This window comes from Oncorhynchus kisutch, linkage group LG17 (genome assembly GCF_002021735.2).
Source record: "Oncorhynchus kisutch isolate 150728-3 linkage group LG17, Okis_V2, whole genome shotgun sequence".
Taxonomy (NCBI): domain Eukaryota; kingdom Metazoa; phylum Chordata; class Actinopteri; order Salmoniformes; family Salmonidae; genus Oncorhynchus; species Oncorhynchus kisutch.
This window is the reverse complement of record NC_034190.2, coordinates 33004033-33031819: the sequence shown is the minus strand read 5'-3', so window position 1 is coordinate 33031819 and position 27787 is coordinate 33004033. Positions and strand designations below refer to the sequence as shown.

The following is a 27787-nucleotide window of genomic DNA, read 5'->3' as shown; positions in this document are numbered from 1 at the left end:
AAGGGCACAACAGCAGGCAATGGCATCTAAGATTTGATACCAGCAACCCTCTGCCTGCCAGCTCACTTCCCAACAGATTTTCTTGTTGGACCCCAGATTTGAACTCGAAACGCTCTGGTTGCTGGCTTGCCTCTCTAACCTTTTAGTCCTCTGCAATCAGATCTGAACATTGTAAAAATCAAGAGTTGCAAAACATCTTCCCTGTAAATCATTAGCATTTCCTGTAAAGCTTAATATCAGGTGAGTTCTGGACAGGTTCCCAAAGCTTTCAATTGGTCTCTTGCCTTTTACAGTTGCAGAAACACGAAGTTCCCTCTTCTGACAATAAATGACTTTCCCACACTCATGGAGTTCCAGAGTTCACTGTTGTGGTGAAGTAGCACCTCGTGTTGGCTGTGTTTAGAGCTGGACAGCTCTTAAGTATGGGGATAAGCAAGGAGTTGCAGGGAAAGAAGACTCTTGTCGTAAGTGCATCCAACATCCAGCTTCTTTTGAATGCTTCACTAATGGAAGTGGTGTACAATGAGATAATGGGTAACACTAAACTGAAAGCCTGCAGGTAATATTTATCGTGATGCAGTCACAATGTATTGTAAGACTTTTGTCTCATAATCATTTCATCGCAATCCTAAGTAAATACCAGCCAGTTGAAATGTTGATACATAGACATTATTATTATTATAATCGTTATTATAAAACCTTACAAAGGCTCATAAATGCTTAATGTATGTTATAAAACATACCGGCAGGCTTTAAGTAGTTTTAAGTGTTATCGAGATAGGATATGCATAAGATTGATTGGATTCATGGGAAAGGGTGCAATTGTACTTTATAATGCATACAAATAAACTACTCTTAGAATAATACTTACACTACTCATGAAATGCACTACAAAAAAATGCTCATTACAATCAAAAGGATACCCGTAAGGCATATGAAGGGTCATGTTTGGGAAAGTGTTTCAGTGGGACTAGTAGCTTTACCATCACAGATGTGTGCTTATTGTGTATTGCCCACTCCACATGCCCAGTGTATTTGTATCCTTTGCACATTTTTTACCATATGTTCTCCACAGTGACTCAGCAACCCTACATTTTTTCCCGGGACACTTTACCATAAGGTTCCATTTGGGGTAATAAATGGGATAGAACGGTTATTTCATCATTTGTAAATGAGTTATAACCCATTAATAAACGGTTATATCACATTGGCCTAAATAGTGTAATAACTGGTCAGTGTTAGTCAATTAGTAAGCCAATATTTACCTCCTGTTATTAACCATTTATAAATGCACTTGGAAATGTTTATAAGAGGAACCTTTATGTCATCTTGCAACCAAATTTTCAATGGTTGCAGTTAAACTATAGTTATTTAACTTTTGGGTGTGATGCATTGTTGCTCTGTCCCAGGAACAGAGGATGGTTTTTATGATGTGTCTTGACTGACCTTTGAAAACCTGATGCCCTGGTAATTTACATCCAGGACATTATTCAATCATTACCCCTTAACAGATTACCAGATTATATCAACAAACATCACTTCTCTGTGGTAGTTTAAGTACGGTGAACGCTCTGGTGTAAAATGGTAACCGTAATACCTTTGATTGGTGAAACATTGGAGGAGGTATCCTCTCACAACGTTGATTGATTTGGTCTTCACACCCACCATTCATTGACGGAACATATTTAACAAAGTGTTGAATCCTCTCTCATGTATGTAGTGATGAGTACCCAATACTGCCTATAAGTATGTCTAACTTCTGACTGAACTCTCAAATCATCTATAAATGATTTACCCACATGTATAACTGTTAAAAGTATACCTTATTTTAAAGGTGACAGACCTATAAACATTTATAACTGAGTTATCGACATTTATAACTGCTACAAGTATCATGTTTCTTAAACAACAGGCCTGTAAACATGTTTAACTAAGTTATCAAAAAATACTTTTAAAGTTGCAATATCGCTCCACCATTTCCTGGTTGCTAAAATTCTAATAGACTAATTTCAGTTTATGTAACAAAACGAGCAGTCGTTGTGTAGAGAATCATTGTACCATCTAAACTGCTGTGAAATATATTTTCCATAACCAAAGATATTGTCACGTTCGTCGTATTGATGAGACCAAGGCGCAGCGTGATATGAATACATCTTTCTTTATTAAAAGAAGTACCACTAAACAAACGTGACGCTACATAAACCGAGTGCTGACAGGCAACGACACATAGACAATAACCCACAAAACCAAAATGGAAAATGGCAACCTAAATAGGATACCCAATCAGAGACAACGATAAACAGCTGCCTCTGATTGGGAACCAATTCAGGCCACCATAGACCTACATTACCTAGACATACATAACCCCCATAGAATTACAAAAACCGTAGACAGGGTAAAACACACATACCCACCCTCGTCACACCCTGACCTGACCAAAATTATACATTAACCATAGATAACTAAGGTCAGGACGTGACAGATATTGTATTTTCAGCTGTTTGAAGCTGGTGTACAAAACCGAAAGTAAAAGATGGAAAAATGAAACGTAAGAACAGGAAGCATTGAAATAGCACACATAAAAACAGATCTATCACTTCTTAGACTTGCTTTCAATGAGAATGACAGATCTATAAACTTAAAAGAAAGTGGAAAACTTCTGGCCATTTATTCATGTTGTTACAAACATTTCTAACAGTATATACAGTAATCTCCTCAAATATGCAATACATAGTAAGAAAAAAAAATAGAATTTAATAGAAGGATACATTGGGAAAACTATTTTAATTGCAGTGACTCAAATCTGTAGCCTATCTAATTCAGATAAACAGGGGTGTCTTTTTCTCCCCTTTTTAACATTACAAATCAGAAGAGAAATTGACAGATTAATAAAAAATGACAAATGGGGTCGCGGGAGAATTTCCAAAATATATTTTTAATTATTAATATTATAAAATCATCTTTTGTCTTCCTAAATCACTGTAATATGGTTAACCTTACAAATCTAAATGCTGGAGACGAGAAGCAAGTACAGGGAGTGAACATTTAATGGAAGACGGACATCAAACAAAAGAAGCGTCTGGACGGTGGGAACAAAACGACATGATGAAAATAATGATGACACGGGGCACAAAACTGAGGAACAAACAGATAGAGGGGACAATCAACAACGTGAAGGAGTCCAGGTGAGTCCAATGATCGTTGATGTGCGTAATGAAGGGCAACCTGGCACCCTTGAGTGCCAGAGAGGGGAAGTGGGAGCAGGCATGACAAAATGATAATTCATTAAATGTAACAGTAAAAATTCAACCAGAGAGTCCTTAGATCGTGGGAAAAGGCCGCACTTGACCCTTACACTTGAGTCATACAGTGACTGGCTAAACCCGCTACGCTATGAAACCACACCCTATTGCAGAGACTTTGATATTACCGGCTGCAATTGATATGGTGAAAACAATGTGTGGGGAGGCAAAGGCACAGAAACTCCCATCAATACCTTTGCCAGATAAACCTGTGAAACTAAGAATGTATGCTATAGCTAGCAATTAGGAGGAAACTGACTGAACAACTCATACTCCCCAGCTTATGCTCTCCAAATGTTAGCTGTGAGGGCCGAGATGCCCATGCAATCAATGACTTTTGTTTGCTACATGTCGGGGATGCTACTCACGAAGACATATTGTTCTGTCTCACAATTCCCGAGCATGAAATGGCACAGGGGATGTTCAGAGTGCTGTGTGGCTATATTGAAGAAAAACAGATTCCATGGGGTTTTAGGGCCTTCCTCTGAGGTCCTGGATGGCAGGAAGCTTGGCCCCAGTGATGTACTGGGCCGTACGCACTACCCCCTGTAGTGCCTTGCAGTCGGAGGCCGAGCAGTTGCCATACCAGGCAGTCATGCAACCAGTTAGGAAGGTCTCGATGGTGCAGCTGTAGAACTTTTTGAGGATCTGAGGACCCATGCCAAATCTTTTCAGTCTCCTGAGGGGGAATAGGTGTTGTCGTGCCCTCTTCACGATTGTCTTGATATGTTTGGACCATGATAGTTTGTTGGTGATGTGGACACCAAGGAACTTGAAGCTCTCTACCTGCTCGACTACAGCCCTGATGATGAGAATGGGGGTGTGCTCGTCCCTCATTTTCTTGAAGTCCACAATCATATCCTTTGTCTTGATCACGTTGAGGGAGAGGTTGTTGTCCTGGCACCACACTGCCAGGTCTCTGAGCTCCTGTCTCATCGTTTTCGGTGATCAGGCCTACCTCCGTTGTGTCGTCAGCCAACTTAATGATGGTGTTGGAGTCGTGCTTGGATATCATCATCATGATTCCCACCATTTAGCCATAGCTAGTTATGTTATCCACTGCTAGCTAAAACTAATAATAGCCCGTGTTTAACATGTGTTGTTGTATGTGTCGAACTGCTTTGCTTTATCTTGGCCAGGTCGCAGTTGCAAATGAGAACTTGTTCTCAACTAGCCTACCTAGTTAAATAAAGGTAAAATAAAACTTGCTAACACCAATAGCTAGCTATCACAGATGAAAGGGGTTTGCTAGTTATCACGATTTTTGATAATACACTAGCTAGTTAGCTAGCTAGCTAGTAAGTTCGTCTTAAACTTGGAGTCACTCATGTTAGTGTGCTGAAAAAGAATGCTAGCTAGTTAACTTATCAGCTAACAGCTAGTTAGATAACTACTATAGCTAGCTAGCATGCTAAACCACAAAAGCTAGCTAAACTTAGCTAACTGAGCAGTGTGCTAAATCATCCAGCAGAATTTCTGCATTCAAAAGTGAAACAAATTGCATAGAGAATTTACCCTCTCTCCATATCAACATTTTGATCCTGTGAACAATGATTATTTCATGCAATCTCTTCTGTCTGGACTTTGCACACTTCTCATAGCCACGTCCATCATGATTCTTCATTACGCACTGTCACATAATGTCAGTGTCAACACAACATTCTGGACACGTTCCAGGTCATCTTTATTTCAAGCACGTTTCACAGATGGGCAGATCTCACAAAGTAGGGGACATTTTTCAGAAACCAGCGAACCACACCAGTAATATGGCTTGAGATCTTCAGATGAGGTCTCTTCAGATGAGGCCTTAAATATGTGTACCAATGCATCATCAGTGTTTCAAACGGAAAGAAAGGAAAGACACATCATGGGAGTTGACCGTTGGTCTGAAAACCAACCTCTTCTGTTCATGGGACAGAGCAACAATGCATCACACCCAAAAGTGAGAAAATGACTATAGTTTAACTGTGAAACCATTGAAAATAAGGTTGCATGATGACACATCAATATTATACGCATTTGGAAGTGCATTTATAAATGGTTAATAGCTGGAGGTAAATAGTGGCTCACTATTTGGCAAGCACTATTTTGACTAATTATAACCCATTTATTAATGGTTAAAAATGCATTTAAAAATGATTAAATAAGTGTTAGTATCGTAATTACAAACCCTTTATAAACCCTTTACAAATGGAACCTTATTGTAAAGTGTTACCGTCTTGGTATACCACAGTAAATGGGATGCCCTTTTTTCAAAAACATTTTGTATAAAAAAATTGTACAACTAGTGTCTTTGTGGTTGATACTTGTACTGATACTGTGTGTGTGTGTGTGTGTGTGTGTGTGTGTGTGTGTGTGTGTGTGTGTGTGTGTGTGTGTGTGCGCGCGCTTACATGCATGTATGTGTTTGTGTGTGTCTATATGTGTAGATAGGTGCTTTGGCGATCTCCATGGTCACCATAATCCTAGGGCTCGGACTGGGGCTTGGTTTACAACTAGAGGACTGTCGAAACAAAGGTACACTATTTCTTATTGGAGCAGATTCTGTAAAAAAAATCACGTACACAACCACAATATGTAAAACTACAATTAAATGTGATATTTGATATCACCTCTTCAACAATAAATGAAGACTACCTTGGTGTGCCAAATCAAATTGGCTCGTGGGCCGGATTTGGCCCGCGAGCCATCAGTTGGTGCCCCCTGTTCTACTGTATAAGCTGCACCTGTGAAATCCACTGGAAGTGCTCAGTGTACGTTCATGTGTTCCAGTGGTTCCCACTACCTCCTGCAAGAACAGATGCTACGAGCCCTTCGACGATGAGACACCAGGCTGTCGCTGTGATACTCAGTGTGTCATCAACAATAACTGTTGCTATGACTTTCAGGAAATCTGTTTCCAACCAAGTGAGCCATGTCTACTGTAAATTGGGGTGTGCCACCTAGCGCGGGGTTATATTGAACTGGGTGAATGGAATATGAATGACAGTCATCCAATATGCTGTAATAGAAATAAGGTCATGCTCATGAAAAAAAACAACGTCCTCCCTCATCATAAACGGCACCGTCCGCCACTGGGTGTTGTCATGTTATATATTTTTTTATGATAGCATATTATGACCAATAGGGTTCAAGTCTACCACATTATTCAACTAAGAAAACACTGAACTTTGATGACAGAATTGTTTCCTTGTTCACATGTTAGCTTATTATGGTTTAGCTAGCTTCACCACTTCTAATGGTTTAATCCAACAGCTCAACAATGGGAGTGCACCAAACTGCGCTGTGGAGAAACGAGGTTGGCGGAGAGCAGGTGCCACTGCTCTGACGACTGCCTGGGTGCTGGTGACTGTTGTACCAACTTCAAACATGTCTGTCAAGGTGAGAATAACTTTATGAAATGTACACGTCAATGTACACATTACCATGTATCCATGTATCCTCAATAGCTCAAATGTTTGCATTGAGACAGATTTGGAGGAACACTTGAAATGATTTTTTCTTCTTCAATTTTCTCACTTGTACTTGTTTTCCCATAAATGAAGGAGAGACAGAATGGGTGGCAGATGACTGTGTGGATTTGGCGAGCCCTAAATGTCCAGCGAAGTATGTTTCAGCGTATAAAGGAATGCACAAAATTTAAAAAAAAACAAGAATGCCAAGATGATTAGAAAAGGCTTCAATATCTACCTGAATTACTAAACTAAATGTAAAATGTAAAATTCTACATATTTTCTAATTGTTTCTAAAAATCTATATTTTTACCCTTAGCTTTAAACTGCAGCCGCTGCTCCTCATCTCACTGGACGGCTTGAGAGCAGAGTATCAACAAACATGGAGTTCCCTCATCCCCGTCCTAGACAAACTGAGTGAGTCCCATCATCCCTTTGTCAGATGGGATCAGCTTGTGCCATCATCCCTGTTCAACTGCCTTAACCATACCAATGGGCTTGCACATAAGGGCTAATCTTTTTCCTTATCCCTCTAACAGGAACCTGTGGCACCTCTGCGCCTTACATGCAGCCTGTGTTCCCCAGCATTACCTTCCCGAATCACTACACCATTGCGACGGTTAGCCTCATACTGTATATATCCTCACACACAAACCCATTGTTATGCACTATGACAGGTATGACTTTTTAAAAGACCCACAGAATTGTATATCAGCCAACAAGGGGATATCAAATATACAGTTGAAGTCGGAAGTTTACATACACTTAGGTTGGAGTCATTAAAACGTGTTTATCAACCACTCCACACATTTCTTGTTAACAAACTATAGTTTTGGCAAGTCGGTTAGGACATCTACTTTGTGCATGCCACAAGTAATTTTTCCAACAATTGTTTACAGACCGATTATTTCACTTATAATTCACAGTATCACAATTCCAGTGGGTCAGAAGTTTACATACGCTAAGTTGACTGTGCCTTTAAACAGCTGGAAATTTCCAGAAAATTATGTCATGGCTTTAGAAGCTTCTGATAGGCTAATTGACATCATTGAGTCAATTGGAGGTGTGCCTGTGGATGTATTTCAAGGCCTACCTTCAAACTCAGTGCCTCTTTGCTTGACATTATGGAAAAATCTAAAGAAATCAGCAAAGACCTCAGAAAAAAAATTGTATAACTCCACAAGTTTGTTTCATCCTTTGGAGCAATTTCCAAATGCCTGAAGGTACCACGTTCATCTGTACAAACAATAGTACGCAAGTATAAACACCATGGGACCACGCAGCCGTCATACCGCTCAGGAAGGAGAGATGAACATACTTTGGTGCGAAAAGTGCAGATCAATCCTATAACAACAGCAAAGGACCTTATGAAGATGCTGGAGAAAACAGGTACGAAAGTATCTATATCCACAATAAAAACGAGTCCTATATCGACATAACCTGAAAAGTCACTCAGCAAGGAAGAAGCCACTGCTCCAAAACCGCCATAAAAAAATCCAGACTACGGTTTACAACTGCACATGGGGACAAAGATTGGTCTTTTTGGAGAAATAGCCTCTGGTCTGATGAAACAAAAATAGAACTGTTTGGCCATAATGACCATCGTTATGTTTGGAGGAAAAAGGGGGAGGCTTGCAAGTCGAAGAACACCATCCCAACCATGAAGGACGGGGGTGGCAGCATCATGTTGTGGGGATGCTTTGCTACAGGAGGGACTGGTGCACTTCACAAAATAGATGGCATCATGAGAAGGAAAATGATGTGGCTGTATTGAAGCAACATCTCAAGACATCAGTCAGGAAGTTAAAGCTTGGTCGCAAATGGGTCTTCTAAATGGTTAATGACCCCAAGCATACTTCCAAAGTTATGGCAAAATGGCTTAAGGACAACAAAGTCAAGGTATTGGAGTGGCCATCACAAAGCCCTGACCTCAATGCTATCGAAAATTTGTGGGCAGAACTGAAAAAGCATGTGCGAGTAAGGAGGCCTACAAACCTGACTCAGTTACACCAGCTCTGTCAGGAGGAATGGGCCAAAATTCACCCAACTTATTGTGGGAAGCTTATGGAAGGCTACCTGAAACGTTTGACCCAAGTTAAATAATTTAAAGGCAATGCTACCAAATAGAGTGTATGTCAACTTTTGACCCAGTGGGAATGTGATGAAAGAAATTAAAGCTGAAATAAATCGTTCTCTCTACTATTATTCTGACATTTCACATTCTTTAAATAAAGTGATGATCCTAACTGACCTAAGACAGGGAATTTTTACTAGGATTAAATGTCGGGAATTGTGAAACTGATCTGTATGTATTTGGCTAAGGTGTATGTAAACTTCCGACTTCAACTGTATAAGAAATAAAAATATGCAGCAGTTTGTGTCATTGCCAAAACTGTGTCATTTAATTTTGTATTCTTCTTCACAAAATGTCCACTGTGTCATCTTTTAGGGCATGTACTCCGAGTCCCACGGACTGGTTGACAACAAGATGTATGACCCTGTGTTCAACGCTTCCTTCAGTCTGTCAAACGACGAGAAGTCCAACCCCAGATGGTACTTTGGTCAGCCTGTGAGTACACCCCCCTGTTTTCTGCTCTGCCATTCACATTGAAACCTTTAGAGAGTTAGATAAGCAAGATAAGAATACTTTTATTTGGTTTCCCACAGTCAGATACCGGGCCTACTGCCATCTTTTGACCATAGCGTTGAAAGTCAGCCTGACGTCAATATTTTTTTTTTTCATTGTGTGTTGTGCATTTCTGTGTGTTGCTGTAGTTCACGAAAGAACACAACTCTCTGCTCAAATGAATACTTCGATCAGTATTGAGGAGTGATTCGAAAACATAACCTTGTCATTGTAGATTTGGCACACTGCCAGTTACCAAGGACTGAGAGCAGGAACGTATTTCTGGCCTGGCTCAGATGTCAAAATCAATGGCAGTTTCCCAGACATCAACTTAGACTACAACGGGTAATATAATCAGGAATAAATTATCTTCTTTCTCATATATGAATAGACCGATAGCTTTATTACCCTTGGATGATAAGAACTGTCATTTTCTATTGTCATGCCTTTCATTTCATTTCAGAAAAATACCTTTTGAGGAGAGGGTCTTCACACTCCTGAAGTGGCTACAGTTGCCAGATAATGAGAGGTAAATCCCCCATTTAAGTTAGAGGCATCCCAGCTACTAGCAAGCCTTTATCAGAGACATTCAAGCCTAAAGTGCATTGTGTATAATGTCGTGGTGTATAACAATTGTTGTCCCTGCAGGCCAGATTTCTTCACGTTGTACCTCGAGGAGCCGGACAAGTCGGGGCACAGCTTTGGTCCTGTCAGTGGAGGGGTAAGGTCAATAAGGAAAACAACCAGGATGCATCTCATTAGTCTGAAGTTATTTCATATGCAATTAACTGAAATACCTTGAGAGGAGAAGGGCAAACAACAGGTTTGTTCTCAGATTATTGCATATCAAGGGAAGGAGAAGAGGTGAGGAAGAAACTGCAGACTATTGAAATACCTCTGGTGCAACAACCTTACAACAACCTGCAGGTCAAAGCAGGTTCTGGATTGTTAAGCTTATACTGTATCTATCATTCGAGAGCTTGGGACAATAAAGCTATATCTGCATTGGAAAAAAATAATGTAATTGACATAGGCTCGTTCTGTTCAATGTTTTCTACCTATTAAAGTACTCTAAATGCAACAATTCATGTTAAGTTCAAAATAATACAAGATAAAAATTGCTGACACCATTCAAACCAATGAGAGTTCGGAGCATTAAAGCCAATTATCTCAGAATAATCTTTTTTTCTGATAGAACTTTATAGTCCAAAGCTCTCGCATTAATAAGATACACTTCAGATGCTCTGAAGTACTTTGATGAAATGGTCCATAAATCTTTATTAATAAAATAACCAGAATGACAAAATAACTAATATTAGAATTAACACTACTGCAGAGTTCCTGCACCTAAATATAAACAGTACCAGCACACAAAATGAGCACTGGCACCTATTTCAGTCAAGCATTAAGGCTGCCGCCTCAAAGGTGTTGTTCGATTCCTGTCAAGGACAAAACAGCAAAAGGTCATGATGTACTGCTTTGTTGTTACGTAATGTAATCCAAAAAGGCTCACTTCTTGTGTTTAGGTCAGGCATGTGTCGAAACTACCCTTTGTTTTTGTTCTCGTAACTGCTTTAAACATGCTTTTATAGCACCATAATCTACCCCTGACACAGCTCTCATTTACACAAAATATAACCAACTGGCAAGTGTCTTCACTGACATTTTCAACCTGTCCCTGAGTCAGACTGAGTCTGTAATACCAACATCTTTCAAGCAGACCACCATAGTCCCTGTGCCCAAGAACACAAAGGTAACCTGCCAAAATGACTACAGACCCGTAGCACTCACATCTGTAGCCATGAAGTGCTTTGATAGGCTGGTCATGGCTCACATCAACACCATTATCACAGAAACCCTAGACCCACTCCAATGTGCATACTGCTATAACAGATCAACAAACAATGCAATGTAGATTGCATTCCACACTGCCCTTTCCCACCTGGACAAAAGGAACACCTATGTGAGAATGCTACTCATTGACTACAGCTCAGCATCCAACACCATAGTGGTGCACTCATATCTCATCACTAAGGACCCTGGGACTACACACCTCCCTCTGCAACTGGATCCTGGACTTCCTGATGGGCTGTCCCCAGGTGGTAAGGGTAGGTAACAACACATCCACCACGCTGATCCTCAACATGGGGGTCCCTCAGGGGTGCATGCTCAGTCCCCTCCTGTACTCCCTGTTCACTCATGACTGCATGGCCAGGCACAATTCCAACACCATCATTAATTTTGCAGACGACACAACAGTGGTAGGCCTGATCACCGACAACGATGAGACAGCCTATAGGGAGGAGGTCAGAGACCTAGCCGTGTGGTGCCAGGATAACAACCTCTCCCTCAACATGATCAAGACAAAGGAGATGATTGTGGACTACAGGAAAAGGAGAACTGAGCACGCCCCCTTTCTCATCGACAGGGCTGTAGTGGAGCAGGTAGAGAGCTTCAAGTTCCTTGGTGTTCACATCACCAACAAACTAGAATGGTCCAAACACACCAAGACAGTCGCGAAGAGGCACGACATAGCCTATTCCCCATCAGGAGACTGAAAAGATTTGGCATGGATCCTCAGATCCTCAAAAACTTCTACAGCTGCCCCATCGAGAGCATCGAGGTTACATCACCAACTGGTATGGCAACTGCTCAGCCTCTGACCGCAAGGCACTACAGAGGGTAGTGCGTACGGCCCAGTACATCACTGGGGCCAAGCTTCCTGCCATCCAGGACCTCAATACCAGGTGGTGTCATAGGAAGGCCCTAAAAATTGTCAAAGACTCCAGCCACCCAAGTCATAGACTGTTATCTCTGCTACCACACGGAAACCTGTACCCGAGCGCCAAGTCTAAGTCCAAAAGGCTTCTTAACAGCTTCTACCCCCAATCAGTAAGACTCCCGAACAGCTAATCAAATGGCTACCCAGACTATTTGCATTCCCCCCCTCTTTTACGCTGCTGCTACTCTCTGTTTATTATCTATGCATAGTCACTTTAACTCTATCTACATGTACATATGACCTAATTTACCTCGACTAACCTTTGCCCCCAAACATTGACTCTCTACCGGTTCCCCTTGTATATATCCTTGCTACTGTTATTCTACTGCTGCTCTTTTATTATTTGTCATTTTTATTTTTTTACTCATCTATTTTCTACTTAACACTTGTTTTTCTTAAAACTGCATTGTTGGTTTTGGGCTCCCGAGTGGCATAGCGGTCTAAGGCACTGCATCTCAGTTCAAGAGGGGACACTACAGCCCCTTGTTCGAATCTAGGCTGATTGGGAGACCCATAGGGCGGCGCACAATTGGCCCAGCGTCGTCCGGGTTTGGCCGGGGTAGACCTTCATTGTAAATAAGAATTTGTTCTTAACTGATTTGCCTAGTTAAATGAAGGTTAAATTAAATAAAAATCTATGGTTAAGGGCTTGCAAGGAAGCATTTCACTGTAAGGTACCTGTTCTGTTCAGTGCAGGTAACAAAACATTTTTGATTTGATTTGATAGACAGAGCAACCCACTGAATGATTTTGATCCATGACCGCTGTTTTCAAAACACATGGCTTAGATTCAATGCTGAACGCCAAATTAAAGTGCTCACCAAAAGGTGGAAGTTCAATGTCTTGCTCACATGTGAACAAATGGTGCCGTTGACAATTATGTTGGGTATAGTTTTTCTCCATTGAAAAGGCCCCTTCAAATTAGTTGTCTTATAAATGAAAACATATTGTTAAATCATCATGATGCAAAGTTACGATCTAATGACATTTACGTATTGTAATAACCCCAAGAGAAAATTACATAGCTTTTGTTTTTTATATAGAACTCCACATTTGCTTTCATATAATCATGCATAAATCACAAGTAAACACATGTCAAAGTCTGTTTCCCTTTTGTAAATAGACTGGTACTTAACAATAATCAAGGTTTGATTATGTTGAGGGTGCCATTAGCCTTGGTCAATGAAGTCATTGAAGACTACCCACACAGATATATAACAGTCTCACAAGTTTCTCACTGTATTTCAGTTGATCGAGGCTCTCACTGGAGTGGACAAGGTCATTGGTCAACTGATGAACGGACTCAAACAGCTGAACCTGCATCAGTGTCTCAACATCATCATCGTAGCTGACCACGGTAGGAGGCTAATAAATCAAAAGAATCAAATGTATTTGCCCTTTCCCTCCACAAATCTGACATCTGGACAGCAAATGGACCTCTTTCCCATAGACCTAGTATGTCTAAAAATGTAATGTATTTAGAATAATTTGGAATTAGTCTACAAACATGAAAAAAATAGTAAGCATTGTTGTATTCGTGTTGTGGCTTAATAGTTCAATGCTGTTCACATAAGTTTGTGTGGGAACTTCAACAAAAAATGTATTGGGCTACACCAATAGGTATGGAGGACACAAGTTGTGACAGGAAGGAAGTCCTCCAGGATCTACTCCAGGTGGAAAATGTTCGTGATCTATATGTCTACGAGGGACCTTTTGGGAGAATTAGATCCAATGACAAAAACCAACCCTGTGAGTGTAAGACCAAACATGTAGAAAATGTACCCGTTCCTTGTATCACAATAAAAATGACATATTCCTGTTGTTTCCTTTGACAGTGGACTCGGCCCGACTTGTAGCCAACATGACGGTGAGTAAGAAGCTACAATAAATCATTCACCCTGATTTGAAACTAGCCGTGACTGCCATATTGACTGGAAATGTTCCAATTGAGGAATAATCAAATGTTTAGGCAAAGCTTTGGTCATAGGTTGTTTGTATACAGTCCCATAATGTTTTGTCCCTAATACCGTATCTGTTATAGAAACCTAGTGATTGATCAAAAATATGTTGTTTTCTTGGGATTCCAGTGCAAGAAGAACGGTCAGAAGGTCAAGCCCTACCTGAAAAACCATCTGCCCAAGCGGTTCCACTATGCAAACAGTAGACGCATTGAGGACGTCAGCGTGATAGTCAACCCAGGATGGCTGTTCGAGAGGTACCGATTTAAGAAACTCCACCCTGCTTTATGAACATAACCCTGGTGTGGATTTTAGTAGGGCTTGATGTAGCAAAATATTGGCTTCTTACATATTTCTGTGTTATGTTATAGATACCCAGGGTCTTTGACCTTCTGTGCAGGTGGAGCTCATGGGTATGACAATGATGATGCCAGTATGCATGTGAGTAGGAAGGAGATCCATTTACTCATATAAAATCAGTTAGTTAATGAGTACAAACTTAATTTGATTGGTTTAAAAAATATAGGGATAGGCCCACCCACTTGAGAGCCACTTGAGAGCCAGTCTCACCCACTGGGGAGCCAGGCGCAGACAATCAGAATGAGTTTTTTTCCCCCATAAAAGGGCTTTATCACAGACAGAAATACTCTTCAGTTTCATCAGCCGTCCCGATGGCTGGTCTCGAACAATCCCGTAGGGGAAGAAGCCAGATGTGGAGGTCCTGGGCTGGTGTGGTCGGCGGTTGTGAGGCTGGTTGGACGTACTGACAAATTCTCTAAAACAACGTTGGAGGCGGCTTATGGTAGAGAAATTAACATTTAATCCTCTGGCAACAGCTCTGGTGGACATTCCTGCAGTCAGCATGCCAATTGCACGCTCCCTCAGAACTTGAGACATCTGTGGCATTGTGTTTTAGAGTGGCCTTTTATTGTCCCCAGCACAAGGTGCTCCTGTGTAATGATCATGCTGTTTAAACCAGCTTCTTGATATGCCACACCTATCAGGTGGATGGATTATTTTGGCAAAGGAGAAATGCTCACTAACTGGGATGGAAAAACAATTTGTGCAAAACAATTTAGAGAAATATGCTTTTTGTGCTCATGGAACATTTCTGGGATCTTTTATTTCAGCTCATGAAACATGGGAACAACACTTTACATGTTGTGTTTATATTTTTGTTCTGTATGTATGTATGTATGTATGTATGTATGTATGTATGTATGTATATACACACACATCTTTGCACTGAGTGCACAAAACATTAGGAACACCTGCTCATTCCATGACATAGACTGACCAGGTGAAAGCTATGATCTCTTATTGACGTCCCTTGTTAAATCCACTTCAATCAGTGTAGCAGAAGGGGAAGAGACAGGTTAAAGAAGGATTTTTAATCATCGAGACAATTGAGACATGTAAAAGTACGGGACATGGTAGTAGGTACCAGGCACACCGGTTTGTGTCAAGAACCACAATGCTGCACAGTATCCTCTGTGTATCAATAATGGTCCACCACCCAAAGGACATCCAGTCAATTTGACACAACTGTGGGAAGCACTGCAGTCAACACGGGCCAGCATCTCTATGGAACGCTTTCGACAACTTGTAGATACCATGCCACGAGGAGGCTGTTCTGAGGGCAAACGGGGTGCAACTCAATATTAGGAGGGTGCTCCTAATGTTTTTTACACGCAGTGTATATTGATATTGTTGTATTTAAGAGATGGAAAAATTACAACTTAAATCTATGATGAAGACCCTCTTTTTTCTCCTCAGGCTATGTTCTTAAGCTATGGACCCAAGTTTCATTATAAAACCGAAATAGAACCATTCTCCAATATTGAGCTCTACAATCTCATGTGTGGTGAGTAGCAGTAAATATCGCAGTAAATTACAGGGTCAGTTGTCTGTGTTAACCAAGAAATTGTTTCTGTCAGTCCATCATTAAGTGGCAGAATTTGTTGTGAAAGGGCTGGGTTTTGATTAGTAAGTAAGTTGAACGCGGGGCGAGGGCTTGACCATTCACTGGCCAATCAACGTGTTCCATGGCCTAATATTGCACGAGGTAGTCTCAAGTTGTGTCGGTTATTTCGATGTCATCAACTCCAATTCGGCTGGAGGGGCACGGAATATTCTCGTCCTAATCGATTTATTAAATAGCATAGGCTACAGTAATTAATAATAGCAACAAAAATATACATCCAGTTTTTGATAAATATGTTTTGAGTGTTTGCAGTCAACATTGTAATCGCTTCACCAATAGGCCTATACATGTCTTTACGCATCGCATTTCTCCTGAAATAAAAAATACTAGGCTCCCCTTAAAATGTATTGTAGGCTATATGTGAGGCTACTTCGCAATATCAAGATGTACTGTAGGCCTACCCACCGTTGATATTGCATTATAGGACTGAATATTTTGAATAGGTTTGTAGGAGCGCATCTTTGGTAACCCCCACTAACCGTACAATAGGCGCTCTTTGTAAATGGGGATGGATACAAGTGAAATGGAGTATACAGGTAGGCCTATGTTAATTGTGAATAATGCAAAAGCATGACAGCAAAAGCCTCACTAGAAGACCACTTAGAAACCTTTTATGGATAAAAGGCTCCAAAATAATAACAGGAGCTGGCTAAAATAATGTACAATACATAGACACAAAAGGGAATGTCGGCTTACTGTTTTACTGCTCCCTTGATCTTTTTAATGAAGCTTTGGTGATAAAGATTTATTTCAAAACGGTCTCATGAGCCAAACCGTTTATTTATAGTCTTGGCTGCTTAATGAATGCATTGAGCAGGACAAAAAACAAAACAATCGTGAATGAGGATGTTTTGGGTTTTTAATCAAATTAAACAAAATTATTAAAAAAAACGTTTTTTAGGTTTCTAAATATAGATTCACCACACAAAAAAAGCACATCTCTCTTGTTCCATGGGTATATGGGCACTATACATCAAGTCTGAATAGGCTGTGCTTCCGCTGTCAAAATCCATGCCGTAATCAACCTTGTTACTTATAATAATAGCTTTTGTTGAGACTTAAATCTCCCTATTTGTGCTAAATGAAATTGTCACTGCTGTGCTAGTTTTTAAGGACTCACTTCACATATTACCAACCCTCCCACAGCACAAGTGAGCTGATGTAAGACAGGTAAATTGCTGCACCTGGCGCAAGGTGTGGAAATGCCAGAGCGCCAGTTTTTACGTGACGAAGTTTGACAATAGCGCTGCTTTAGGCGCTAGCCAAAAAATATAACTCCTGGTATTTGAACACTGCGTTGTTGAGGAAGAGCTTGTCAGTAAGCATTTCGCTGGACTGTTTTACACCTGTTGTATCCTGTACAAACGACAAATATGATTTGATCTCAAACATGAATGAATTGTAACATTGTCCCTGTGAAACCCTTTCAGATGTGTTGGGGATCTCCCCATCCCAAAACAATGGAAGCCACGGCAGTATGAACCATCTCCTGAGGACTCCCTGGCACACTCCCATACACCCTGCAGAGCAAACAACCCCTGGGCAGTGCCCTCTGGTGATCCTTGAACCCACAGATACCCTGGACTGCACATGCACCTCCCTGGTAGTACCCCTTGCTTACATTGAGTACACCAAACATTATGAACACCTTCCAAATATTGAGTTGCACCCCCTTTTGCCCTCTGAACAGCCTCAATTCCTCAGGGCATGTTCATCTCAAATGTAATCTATATAATCCCCAAGAGTAATTATTTATCATTAGAGGACCACAAACAATATCTAGTAATGCTGCATATGCCAAGAAAGGTTCAAATCTCACCTTTCTGGAATTGTTTTTTAAAATAAATTGCTGAGGTGTAGTAGTCACTTTTGAGGACGCAAGTACACAGTACAAATATGATACAAATATAAAATATGTTATATGACCTATGTCCTATTCAATAAAACTGTATGAATAAGGCTTGAAATGACGTATATGCTTTCTAAATATAGTATAAACAAATGATAAAACCAATAACTATAACATTTCACCTTCCTTATAACTGCAAAATACATATTTCTATGTTCAGTGTCAGAGAAAATGTGGACATCACACAGCTCTATAGCTTGACTTCTTGAACTCGCCTTTCATCCCATATTAACCTTGTCCATCTATGACAAACGGAAAGTGTTTTTTGTTTAAAATGATTTTTTGTTTAAAATGATGGTCCTCCCATGCCTACACCTCTGCTTTGAAGTTACAGTATACACCTCTTAATACTATAGTGATAAGAAGCTGGTATTATATAGTACAGTATATTAAGCACACATGAATTACCCTAACCATAGAACGTCTCTGTCTCCAATGTTGTTGATATTCATGAAAGAATCAATGAATTAAAGGATCAATATTGTCAGAGTCTTATCTATAACACCATCCTTGTTTCTTTCCAGGGTGTAACTAATCCAAATAGTCGTCTGAATCTGACAGCTGCTGAAGGTAAATATTGTGCGAGAGACAGTATGGACAGATTATTGCCTGAATATTGTCATGATTAACAATCAATTATGATACCAGATGGTACATTGAGTTTAGCAATAATACTTCATTATAAACTGGTTGGTTTGAGCCCTGAATGCTGATTGTCTGAAAGCCGTGATATACCACGGGTCTGACCCCAAAATGAGGGGGGGGGGGATACAGTAAAACGTCATTTAAACACAGTCTCAAATAGTCACCTATCCCTTTTAATAGCCGGACAAGAGCACACAATTCAGCAAATAAATGCATGTTTCAAATAAACGCCTTGTCTAAATGAAATGTTTACGAGGTTACTATGAATTACCATGAATATACGAACAAAAGTTAGCATTTAGCAGTCACTTCTTAACCTGAAAAGGGACAACTTCTACATGGTATGCAGCCAAATATATCCTAATCGGATTTAAGTAACCACATTGTGGGCCTGTTACAATACAGAAATCAGGACAGATTTGAAGAATAGCCACATTGTTAGAACAGATTTGTTGAATGTGCACCAATCTGGTCAATTCGTCTGCATCCCATTGACTCCTTTACCAAATCTATGGCATTGTTGAATACCTGTTTCTGATAGCCTTGAAGGGCATTCTAGACCGTGCATTATTTAAGTGATAATTACTGAGATGCCGGTGTTTGGAGGATATATTGGCATGGGTGTTAGAAAACTGTGCCAATATATCCTCCAAACACTGGATTCGAGGGTATTATCACTTTTATACAACTGGTTAACAACATATTAAAATAATGATTGTCATATTTTCATAAAAAAACATTATTTTGATTAATTTATTCATACTATTTCATCCTTCCACAAGATATGGTCCCAACACAAATCTAGAGTTGCTACCCAAGCCGGCTGCTCGTTCGTTCTATCGGTTGCCAGAGACAAGACCCAGTTATTCAGTATTTTTTTTATTTTTATGGACACGACCCAGTCGCTGGTTCTAAATGTTACGTTGCCAGCCTTTTCTTATCCCATGCTTTCTAGCTAGCCAACTACGCCTAACTTACAGTCAAGTCAAAAAGTGCAGCCAGAATAACAGCAATGTAGCTGCTTTTGTATTCGTTTAAGCTGTTTTCTAGTAACATTTATTTGGATACATCTATAACAATGAGCTAATGAGGCGTGATTTTGACTGGCATAAAAAACGTGCTCACTCGTCGGGACACTGTTGTTCAGATGAGCTAGCCAACAACACAGCTAACACAATCACTTCAAACTCTCAGGTGTCAAGGTAAGACCCAAGTGCAGACTGTGTGAAGTAAAAATGTTTATTGTAACAGGGGCAGGCAAACGACAGGTCAAGGCAGGCAGGGGTCAATAATACAGAGTAGGAGCAAAGGTACAGGCTCAGAGTAAAAACCAGGAGGACGGAAAAAGAGGCTGGAAAAAGACCGGAGCTGACAGGACAAACTTGGAAACAGAAGACAAAGGGATGTGAGACATGGCTTTAATTCTAAACACAGGAAAGGTAGGAGGTATACAGAGGGTACCGGGCAACAGAGGACGAACAGCAGAGGAGCTAATGATCTTGGAGCAGGGGGGACGGGGGTGTAGCCGCGGCGCTATAGCGGCGTGCCAGCGCATCTGGCTTGACCTTCTTGGATACCGGTCGGTGCTGCAGAAGTGAAGTGGCCCAGGGCTTACTGAACCCCTCCCGGGGGTCCTGGTACTCAGTGGTGCTGGCGGAGAGGTCCTGGGCAATTTCCAAGCCCCCAGGAAGACGTCCCGGGACAGGCAGAGCTGACTTCAGGCAACGATTGTGGCAGGTCGGGCTCCAGCCCACGATGGCACCAGTAGCCCAGTCAATGGAGGGATTGTGTTTCTGGAGCCAAGTGAATCCCAATACCACGGGAACCTGCGGAGACTCAACCAGTAGGAATTGGATCGTCTCGCTGTGATTCCCCGACACTCGTAGGTTGGTCTGGTGGGTGTCCCAGCCTATAGAGTGCCCATCCAGCTCTCTAACACCCATGGGAATGGAGAGGGCTTGAGTGGGGATGCCCAGTCGGATGCCAGGGTAACGTCCATGAGACTCACATCGGCCCCCAAGTCAATGAGTACCTGGAGAGACTTGGACTGGTCGCCCCACAGCAGGGTGGCATGGAGAGGGGGGTGAGTAAGGGGAGAAGAACAATTATCTTTAAGACCCACTAGTGTACTCACTCCAACAAATGAGCTAGGTCACTTGAAGGGACAGGTAGACACAAAATGACTGGCAGGACCGCAATACAGACAGCTGTATTGGGTGTCAAGTCTGCATACACATTCGGCTGGAGACTGCCCTGCCGAGCTGCATCAGCTCATTTTAACGTCATAGCTGCATCAGCTCATTTTAACATCATAGATTTAGCCGCTGGTAAACTGTGGAATAGATACCCGTGGTATACGGCTATCAGCCAATCAGCATTCAGGGCTCGAACCACCCAGTCTATAATTCCCTATATCAGCACTGGTAGAATTCAATGGCTATAGTTCAATCTTGCATGTTCAATGTTTGAGCTGCTTTTGAAAATCAAAAGTCGAATTGAAAACATTATTGGCATGGCTGAATTTGAATTTCATAAATATCAAGCTTGGACTGAAGGTTTGGCACCGAGGTAAAGTTGGTTTTATATTCACACATTTGGACATTCAACAGACATTCACCAGACATTCAACAGATTTTCGCCAAAAATCATTTAAAAATGTAAAAATCAATAACTATTTCACTGTTTGTCACAAACATAAAACTAGGTATTATTTATTCTATAAATGTCTAGCATACTTTTACAACCTTTGTTTTGAGGAAAGATTTCAGTTTTGATTTTATAGAAATAAAATCTATAAAATGCCATGGACATGCACTGCACATGTGATGGAAGAATGCACTGTGCATGTAGAGGGTTGCTATTCAATTGAATTGTGGATAGTTTAACCAAAATATGCCACAAGACCTATAATTGCCTTGTGTATCCCACGAAAAAGGTTCACTGCTATAAGTTTACTTTTTTGATGAATTTAAGCAAAATTCCCGGGCTCAACTTCCCATGGAAAATTTCCGGAAGAATTCCGGCCCGAGTTAATGCTCTAATGTTCTTTATCATTACTCTACTTTATTATTCTACTTTGTGAGATACTAGATACATACTATGACAGAAATTCACTATAATATGTACACACATTGAATCAAGTGATGATTAAACTGATTTGGATTTCAAAGACTGACATTGATGTGTGATACCTTTTTTATAAACGCATATGTTTTTTGCAAATGTATGCCTTTATTACTATATGATTTATATTTCCTGAATACTCAACGATGATTAACACCTCAGTTATGGGTGATTCTGTCAGGGTTGTGTCACGTTCTTTCAAAATCGTACCCAGAAGCAGACCAGGACAAGGAGAGTAGGAAGAAGGTGAGTATTTATTTGTGAATGTGAATGGGTAGATATATCCAGGTGGCGTAGCGGGCAGCGGTGGTGAGTTGATGGGAGTAAATAGGTGGATCCAATGGGGTAGCGGAATCCTCCGACGACCAGGCGGGAATGGGGTAAATGATCCGGGTGAGTAACTGAAGACAAAACAAACGGAGGTAAGTTTAAGGCACGCAATACGTAAAAAACAACAAATCAAATTCTATCCAACTTGAGGCTGATACTATGGCACAACATACTGTTCATGGCTAACGATCCGGCAGGGAATGGATGTCAGGTCAGAGCTTTTGAAGGGGAGAGGTGATGATCAGGACAGGTGTGCAGATTACTGATGGGACACAGGTGCGGGTGAACATCGATCTCCCAACAAGCTAATTCGCCCGGCAGCCAGACAGGGTGCTTTCCAGGACACCGGAAACACACTCCAGGACAGAAACACAGGCAAACACAGACTCAGGAAGCGGGATTCGTGACAGGTTGTGGTCAAATGCATGTAATTTATTTGAGATTTTATGTATTTCTATCATATCAAAACTGGAATTTCTACTCAAAGCAAAGGTTGTAAAAGTATAGACATTTATAGAATACATCATACCTATTTTGATGATTCTATCATAATCAGTGAAAACATTTTTGAACAGAATTTTATAGATTTATTTGTATTTCTAACAAATGTGGACTTTTTCTTCAAAACAAAGGTTGTAAAAGTATGGATATAGAATAAATCATACATAGTTTGATGTTTCTGTGACAAACAGATATATTGATTTATACCGCTTTAAATGGCATTTTATAGATCTTATGTATTTCTATGAAATCAAAACTGGAATTTCTACTAAAAAACTGTTGTAAAAGTATGTTAGAGATTTATAGAATAAATCCTCTAGTTTGATGATTCTGTGACAAACTGTGAATTAGCTATAGATTTTTAAATGGCTTTTGGCGAATGTCTGTTGAATTTTGAAAACATTAAAGCTGCAATATGTAACTTTTGGGCCAACTCGACATATTTCACATAGAATTTTGAGTTATAGTCCTGTCCTTCTCATTGAAAGCAAATCTAAGAAGCGTTCTATGTAAACTATTTCTAATCTTTGCATGCTTCTTGGCGTACCCATCCCGTTAGCGGGATCATTTTCGTCAACATCCGCTGAATTGCAGAGCGCCAAATTCAATTTCTAATTTTCATGAAATCACAAGTGCAATATAGCAAAACACAGCTTAGCTTGTAGTTAATCCACTTGGTGTGTCAGATTTTAAAAAAGCTTTAAAGATAAAGCTAACCAAGCGTTTATGTAAGGACAGCTCTCTCAGCAGAAAAAAACATTACAAATAGTTAGCAGCAAAGTAGATTGGTCACGAATGTCAGAAAAGCAATAAAATGAATCGCTTACCTTTGATGATCTTCGGATGTTTGCACTCACGAGACTCCCAGTTACACAATAAATGTTCCTTTTGTGCCATAAAGATGATTTTGATATCCAAAATACCTCCATTTGGTCGGCGCATTTTGTTCAGAAATCCACAGGCTCGAGTGGTCACGACGGGGCAGACGAAAATTCCAAATAGTATCCGTAAAGTTCTTAGAAACATGTCAAACGTTTTTTATAATTAATCCTCAGGTTGTTTTTACAATAAATAATCGATAATATTTCAACCGGACCGTAGCTTTTTCAATAGGAGAGAGAGAGAAAATGTCTGCTCCAAGCTGTTGCGCATGCAAAACTCTGCTGGCACCCAGCCATCCACTGACGCAATGCTCATTTTTCAGAATAAAAGGCTGAAACTATGTCTAAAGACTGTTCACACCATGTGGAAGCAATAGGGAAAGGAATCTGGTTGATATCACTTTAAATGGAGGGAAGGCATGCAATGGAACAGGAAGCTTTCAAAATAAGAGGCACTTCCTAGTTGGATTTTCCTCAGGTTTTCACCTGCAATATCAGTTCTGTTATACTCACAGACAATATTTTTGACAGTTTTGGAAACTTTAGAGTACTTTAGGGAGACAGGGTAGCCTAGTGGTTAGAGTGTTGGACTAGTAACCGGAAGGTTGCAAGTTCAAACCCCCAAGCTGACAAGGTAAAAATCTGTCGTTCTGCCCCTGAACAGGCAGTTAACCCACTAGGCCGACATTGAAAATAAGAATTTGTTCTTAACTGACTTGCCTAGTTAAATAAAGGTAAAATAACATTAAAATAAATGTCTATCCTAATCTGACAATTATATGCATATTCTAGCTTCTGGGCCTGAGAACTAGGCAGTTTAATTTGGGTATGTTTTTCATCCAAACATCAAAATACTGCCCCCTACACTCAACAGGTTACATTTTGTTTTTGCGTCTTTTACTTTAGGTTTTGTACACCAGCTTCAAACATACAGTAATGTTATGGGAAATTCACAGGTGGTTATATGGTACAATGATTGTTTTGTTACATAAACTGAAATTAGGCAAACATTTCAAATTTTTACAACCAGGAAATGGCAGAGTGATTTCTGCATAGTACATCTTTATCTGACATCTGTTTGTCTACTCACTTTCAGTGAAAGCTGTTGAGCAGAAGCACATGTTGTTTGGAAGACCAATAATGCAGCAACCCAGCAATGACTACTGCTTACTGTATCATCAGGGCTTTGTCAACGCCTATAGCAAAAAATTCCTCATGCCAGTGTGGAACTCATATACTTTGGACAAACCTGTAAGAGTAATTTCATCTAAAGGCCATCATTTTTACAAATCAGTAACTGATCAAGTGTAATTTGTTAGACACATTAATTTGAACTTTTGGTTAATTCTTACTTTGAAATGTGAATGATATGTGAATGTCCACAAGTCTTCAAATGATCTATTCTTTCGTCAAACATGAGCTATGATGAGTTTAAACATTGGCTCTCAGAGATCATCCACTTTGATTAAATGATATCTAAAGGAAGGTTGGAATGTAAATTGACATACAAAGTACAGGGGTCATCCTTGTCAAAATGCATTGGAGAAGATCCTAGGTTGCTTTTTTTGCTATTGTCTTCTCCAATGTTGTCCTTACTTCCCTTGGATGTTTTCAAAAGGATGTGGAGAGTGGATGTGAGTAATGCAGGAAGGACCTTTGTAGTAATTTCCTCCTCTATGTCACCCTCTTTAGGAAAACATGGACCCTTTGCCAGCAGTCACACCAGACTGTCAGAGGGCTGATGTCCGCATCCCGGCAGATAAAAGTCCCAGATGTGACCAGTATGCTTCAGCCAGGAACATTACCCACGGTTTCCTCTACCCTCCCAGTATGCGGGATGATTTTACATCTATACTGTCAAATACACTAATCTTAAGCAAACAGAATACATCTGAAACAACAAAGAAGTCTAACTCCCAACCCCTTAACTTTGTTTTTGTTTTTCTATGTCATTTAGTTAGCAGACACTCATAGCCAGAGAGATTTGCTGTAAGTGATGTAATAGTAGAATGTATGTCAAAAAGAAACTGTTGCTCATCTAGTCTCCCCCTCCCCCTGGTCTCCCCTAAAATAATATTATACTTCTCCGCCCAGGCATCCAGCTGTCAAAATAACGAGGTTACTTCAATAAGACTATCTTGTTGTTTGTGTTATTTCTTGTGACGCCCAGATCTCAACAAGACAGCAGAGGAGGAGTATGATGGCCTGTTGATGAGCAATGTTGTACCCATGTATCCTGAGTTTAAGAGTACGTACACTCTTCACAGTCTGAGACAGCTCCCTCTTGCTTCCTTCAAACTCATTTTTTCCTCTCTTGTTCACTCACTGTACTCTAATTCAGCGTGTCTCTCTACTTCTCTCCCTTACTCACGTCTCCTACATGTTATATAATTAAACATTCATTTATTTTCATTTATTATTATTTATATGTACTTTTTTTTGTGATTCAATTTGTATTTAGTTTTCACACAACATAAAAGAACGTCAACAAACAAAACAGACACAGCAAACAGTCAACACCACACGTCATACAAGTAGCTTCAGCTCATGATAAATAGATGCATATTTCTGTATTTTATAGAGATCTGGGATTACTTCCACACTACATTGCTGAAAAAATATGCCAGTCAATATAATGGCATTAATGTGGTGACAGGCCCGGCATTTGACTACAACTACGACGGACAGTTTGATTCTCAAGACCAGATAGAACAGTATGTGAGCTTTTCTTTATCATACAAAATTGTGTGTTATAACATGGAGCAGAGAGGAAGCAAAGTTTCTAAATCTCACAAAAGGCAATCATGAAACACGTAGTGTTGCAGAGCGCTATCAATGGGGCACAGAGGATTGCAGCGATGCCAGACACTTCAGTCTTAACCAGTGTTTTATTTCTTGTTTTCATTAAGGTTTGTAACAGGTACACAGATTCCAATCCCAACCCATTACTTTGCAGTTCTCACCAGCTGTAAGGACTCGCAACCAGTGAGCAGCTGTAACAATGAGCTACAGACCGTTTCCTTCTTGATACCACACAAAGCGGACAACTCAGAGAACTGTAATGTAAGGCAACCATATCACCTCAAAGCACTGCACACTTTCTTTGTAAACCCCCCCCCCCAAAAAAAAACAAGAAAAACTGGACAGGTCTAAGTACTTGAATTGCAAGTACAGAGTGTTTTGGAATGATGTACATTCTGTACTCTCTCCTACTACTGACAAACACGTAGTGAAATGCAAAAACAATTGTGTGGTAAAGTTGAGAAAACACCTATACTTTCATCTGTTTTGAAGACAGAGTAACCTTTTGCATGACTCTTTTGATGTTTTGGTGGGAAACCCTTGGTTCTCACCTTGATGTGGATTGTGTTTAACGTGGATTGTGTCTAACGTAAGCTAGCTAGCCTGCCTCTCTAGCATTATCAAATGATAATGTTACATAACCAGTAGTATCTAGACAATACACTTGTATGAGCTATGACCTAACCACTTTGTAATGAGGTAGCTAGCTAGCTAGGTAAGCTAACATTAGCTAAAAAGTTAGCTAGCATGCCTTGCTAGTTAACGTTAGCTAGCCTGCCTTGGAGATTGGCAAAAGGGGGCATGGTTTGTTGACATAATTGTAATCCAAACCCAACCTTCATTTACTCGCTGTGACGCACTGAAGTTCCAAACTCCATTTTAGATGAGATTGACTTTATGACCAAAATTATCCTATTTTCTCTTTCTCCTACCACTGACAAACACATAGGGAAGTTTTATAAAGTTGAGAAAACACCCAAACTTTCATCTGTTTTGAAGATAGTCAACGTTTGCATGCCCCTTTCCCAACACCTGGCAACTATCATGATGTTTTGGTGGAAAACCTCTGGTTCGCAACTTGATATTATTTATTATTATTATTTTTGTCTGTACCTCTGTCTTGTTGTGTCAACACCTAAGTAGTGATAATTAGGGTCTGTGTCACTGATCCGCTTTTTATACTTCCACAGAATGGTGACACGGCATCTCTATGGGTTGAAGACCACCTGTGGTTCCACCAATCACGTGTCAGAGATGTAGAGTGGCTCACAGGATTGGATTTCTATCAAGGCAGCACCAGGCCTATCCCGGAACTTCTAAAAGTAAAGACTCGCCCAACTGCTGCCATTCACAGAAGACCTTGAAATGAATGACCTTTTGAAATATACATGTATTGGTAGAGGTATTTGATAATTATAAAAACATACATTTTATTTAGTTTGTCTAGTGTGGGTATTTATCCACTTAATAAATATTTCATGATTCAAATCAA

General features: G+C 40.3%; 1 protein-coding gene across 2 annotated transcripts; it reads left to right on the top strand.

Annotated features, from left to right (window-relative positions):
• Positions 1–358: 358 nt before the first annotated feature.
• Positions 359–27787, top strand: LOC109907495 (ectonucleotide pyrophosphatase/phosphodiesterase family member 3). 2 transcript variants are annotated; one of them, XM_020505482.2, is made up of 25 exons: positions 359–464; positions 5732–5819; positions 6075–6209; positions 6558–6683; positions 6848–6908; positions 7074–7171; positions 7294–7373; positions 9204–9323; positions 9616–9725; positions 9844–9909; positions 10029–10101; positions 13411–13519; positions 13783–13911; positions 13998–14029; positions 14250–14377; positions 14492–14561; positions 15897–15984; positions 17535–17707; positions 18538–18583; positions 24590–24744; positions 25186–25321; positions 25664–25741; positions 26075–26207; positions 26403–26556; positions 27486–27787. In XM_020505482.2, exons 1-25 carry the CDS (start codon positions 423–425, stop codon positions 27657–27659), a joined length of 2604 nt encoding a protein of 867 aa, XP_020361071.1. In that variant the 5' UTR covers positions 359–422; the 3' UTR covers positions 27660–27787. The 2 variants fall into 2 exon arrangements, with proteins under 2 accessions (XP_020361071.1, XP_031649450.1); XM_031793590.1 differs by lacking the exon at positions 359–464 and adding an exon at positions 3045–3185.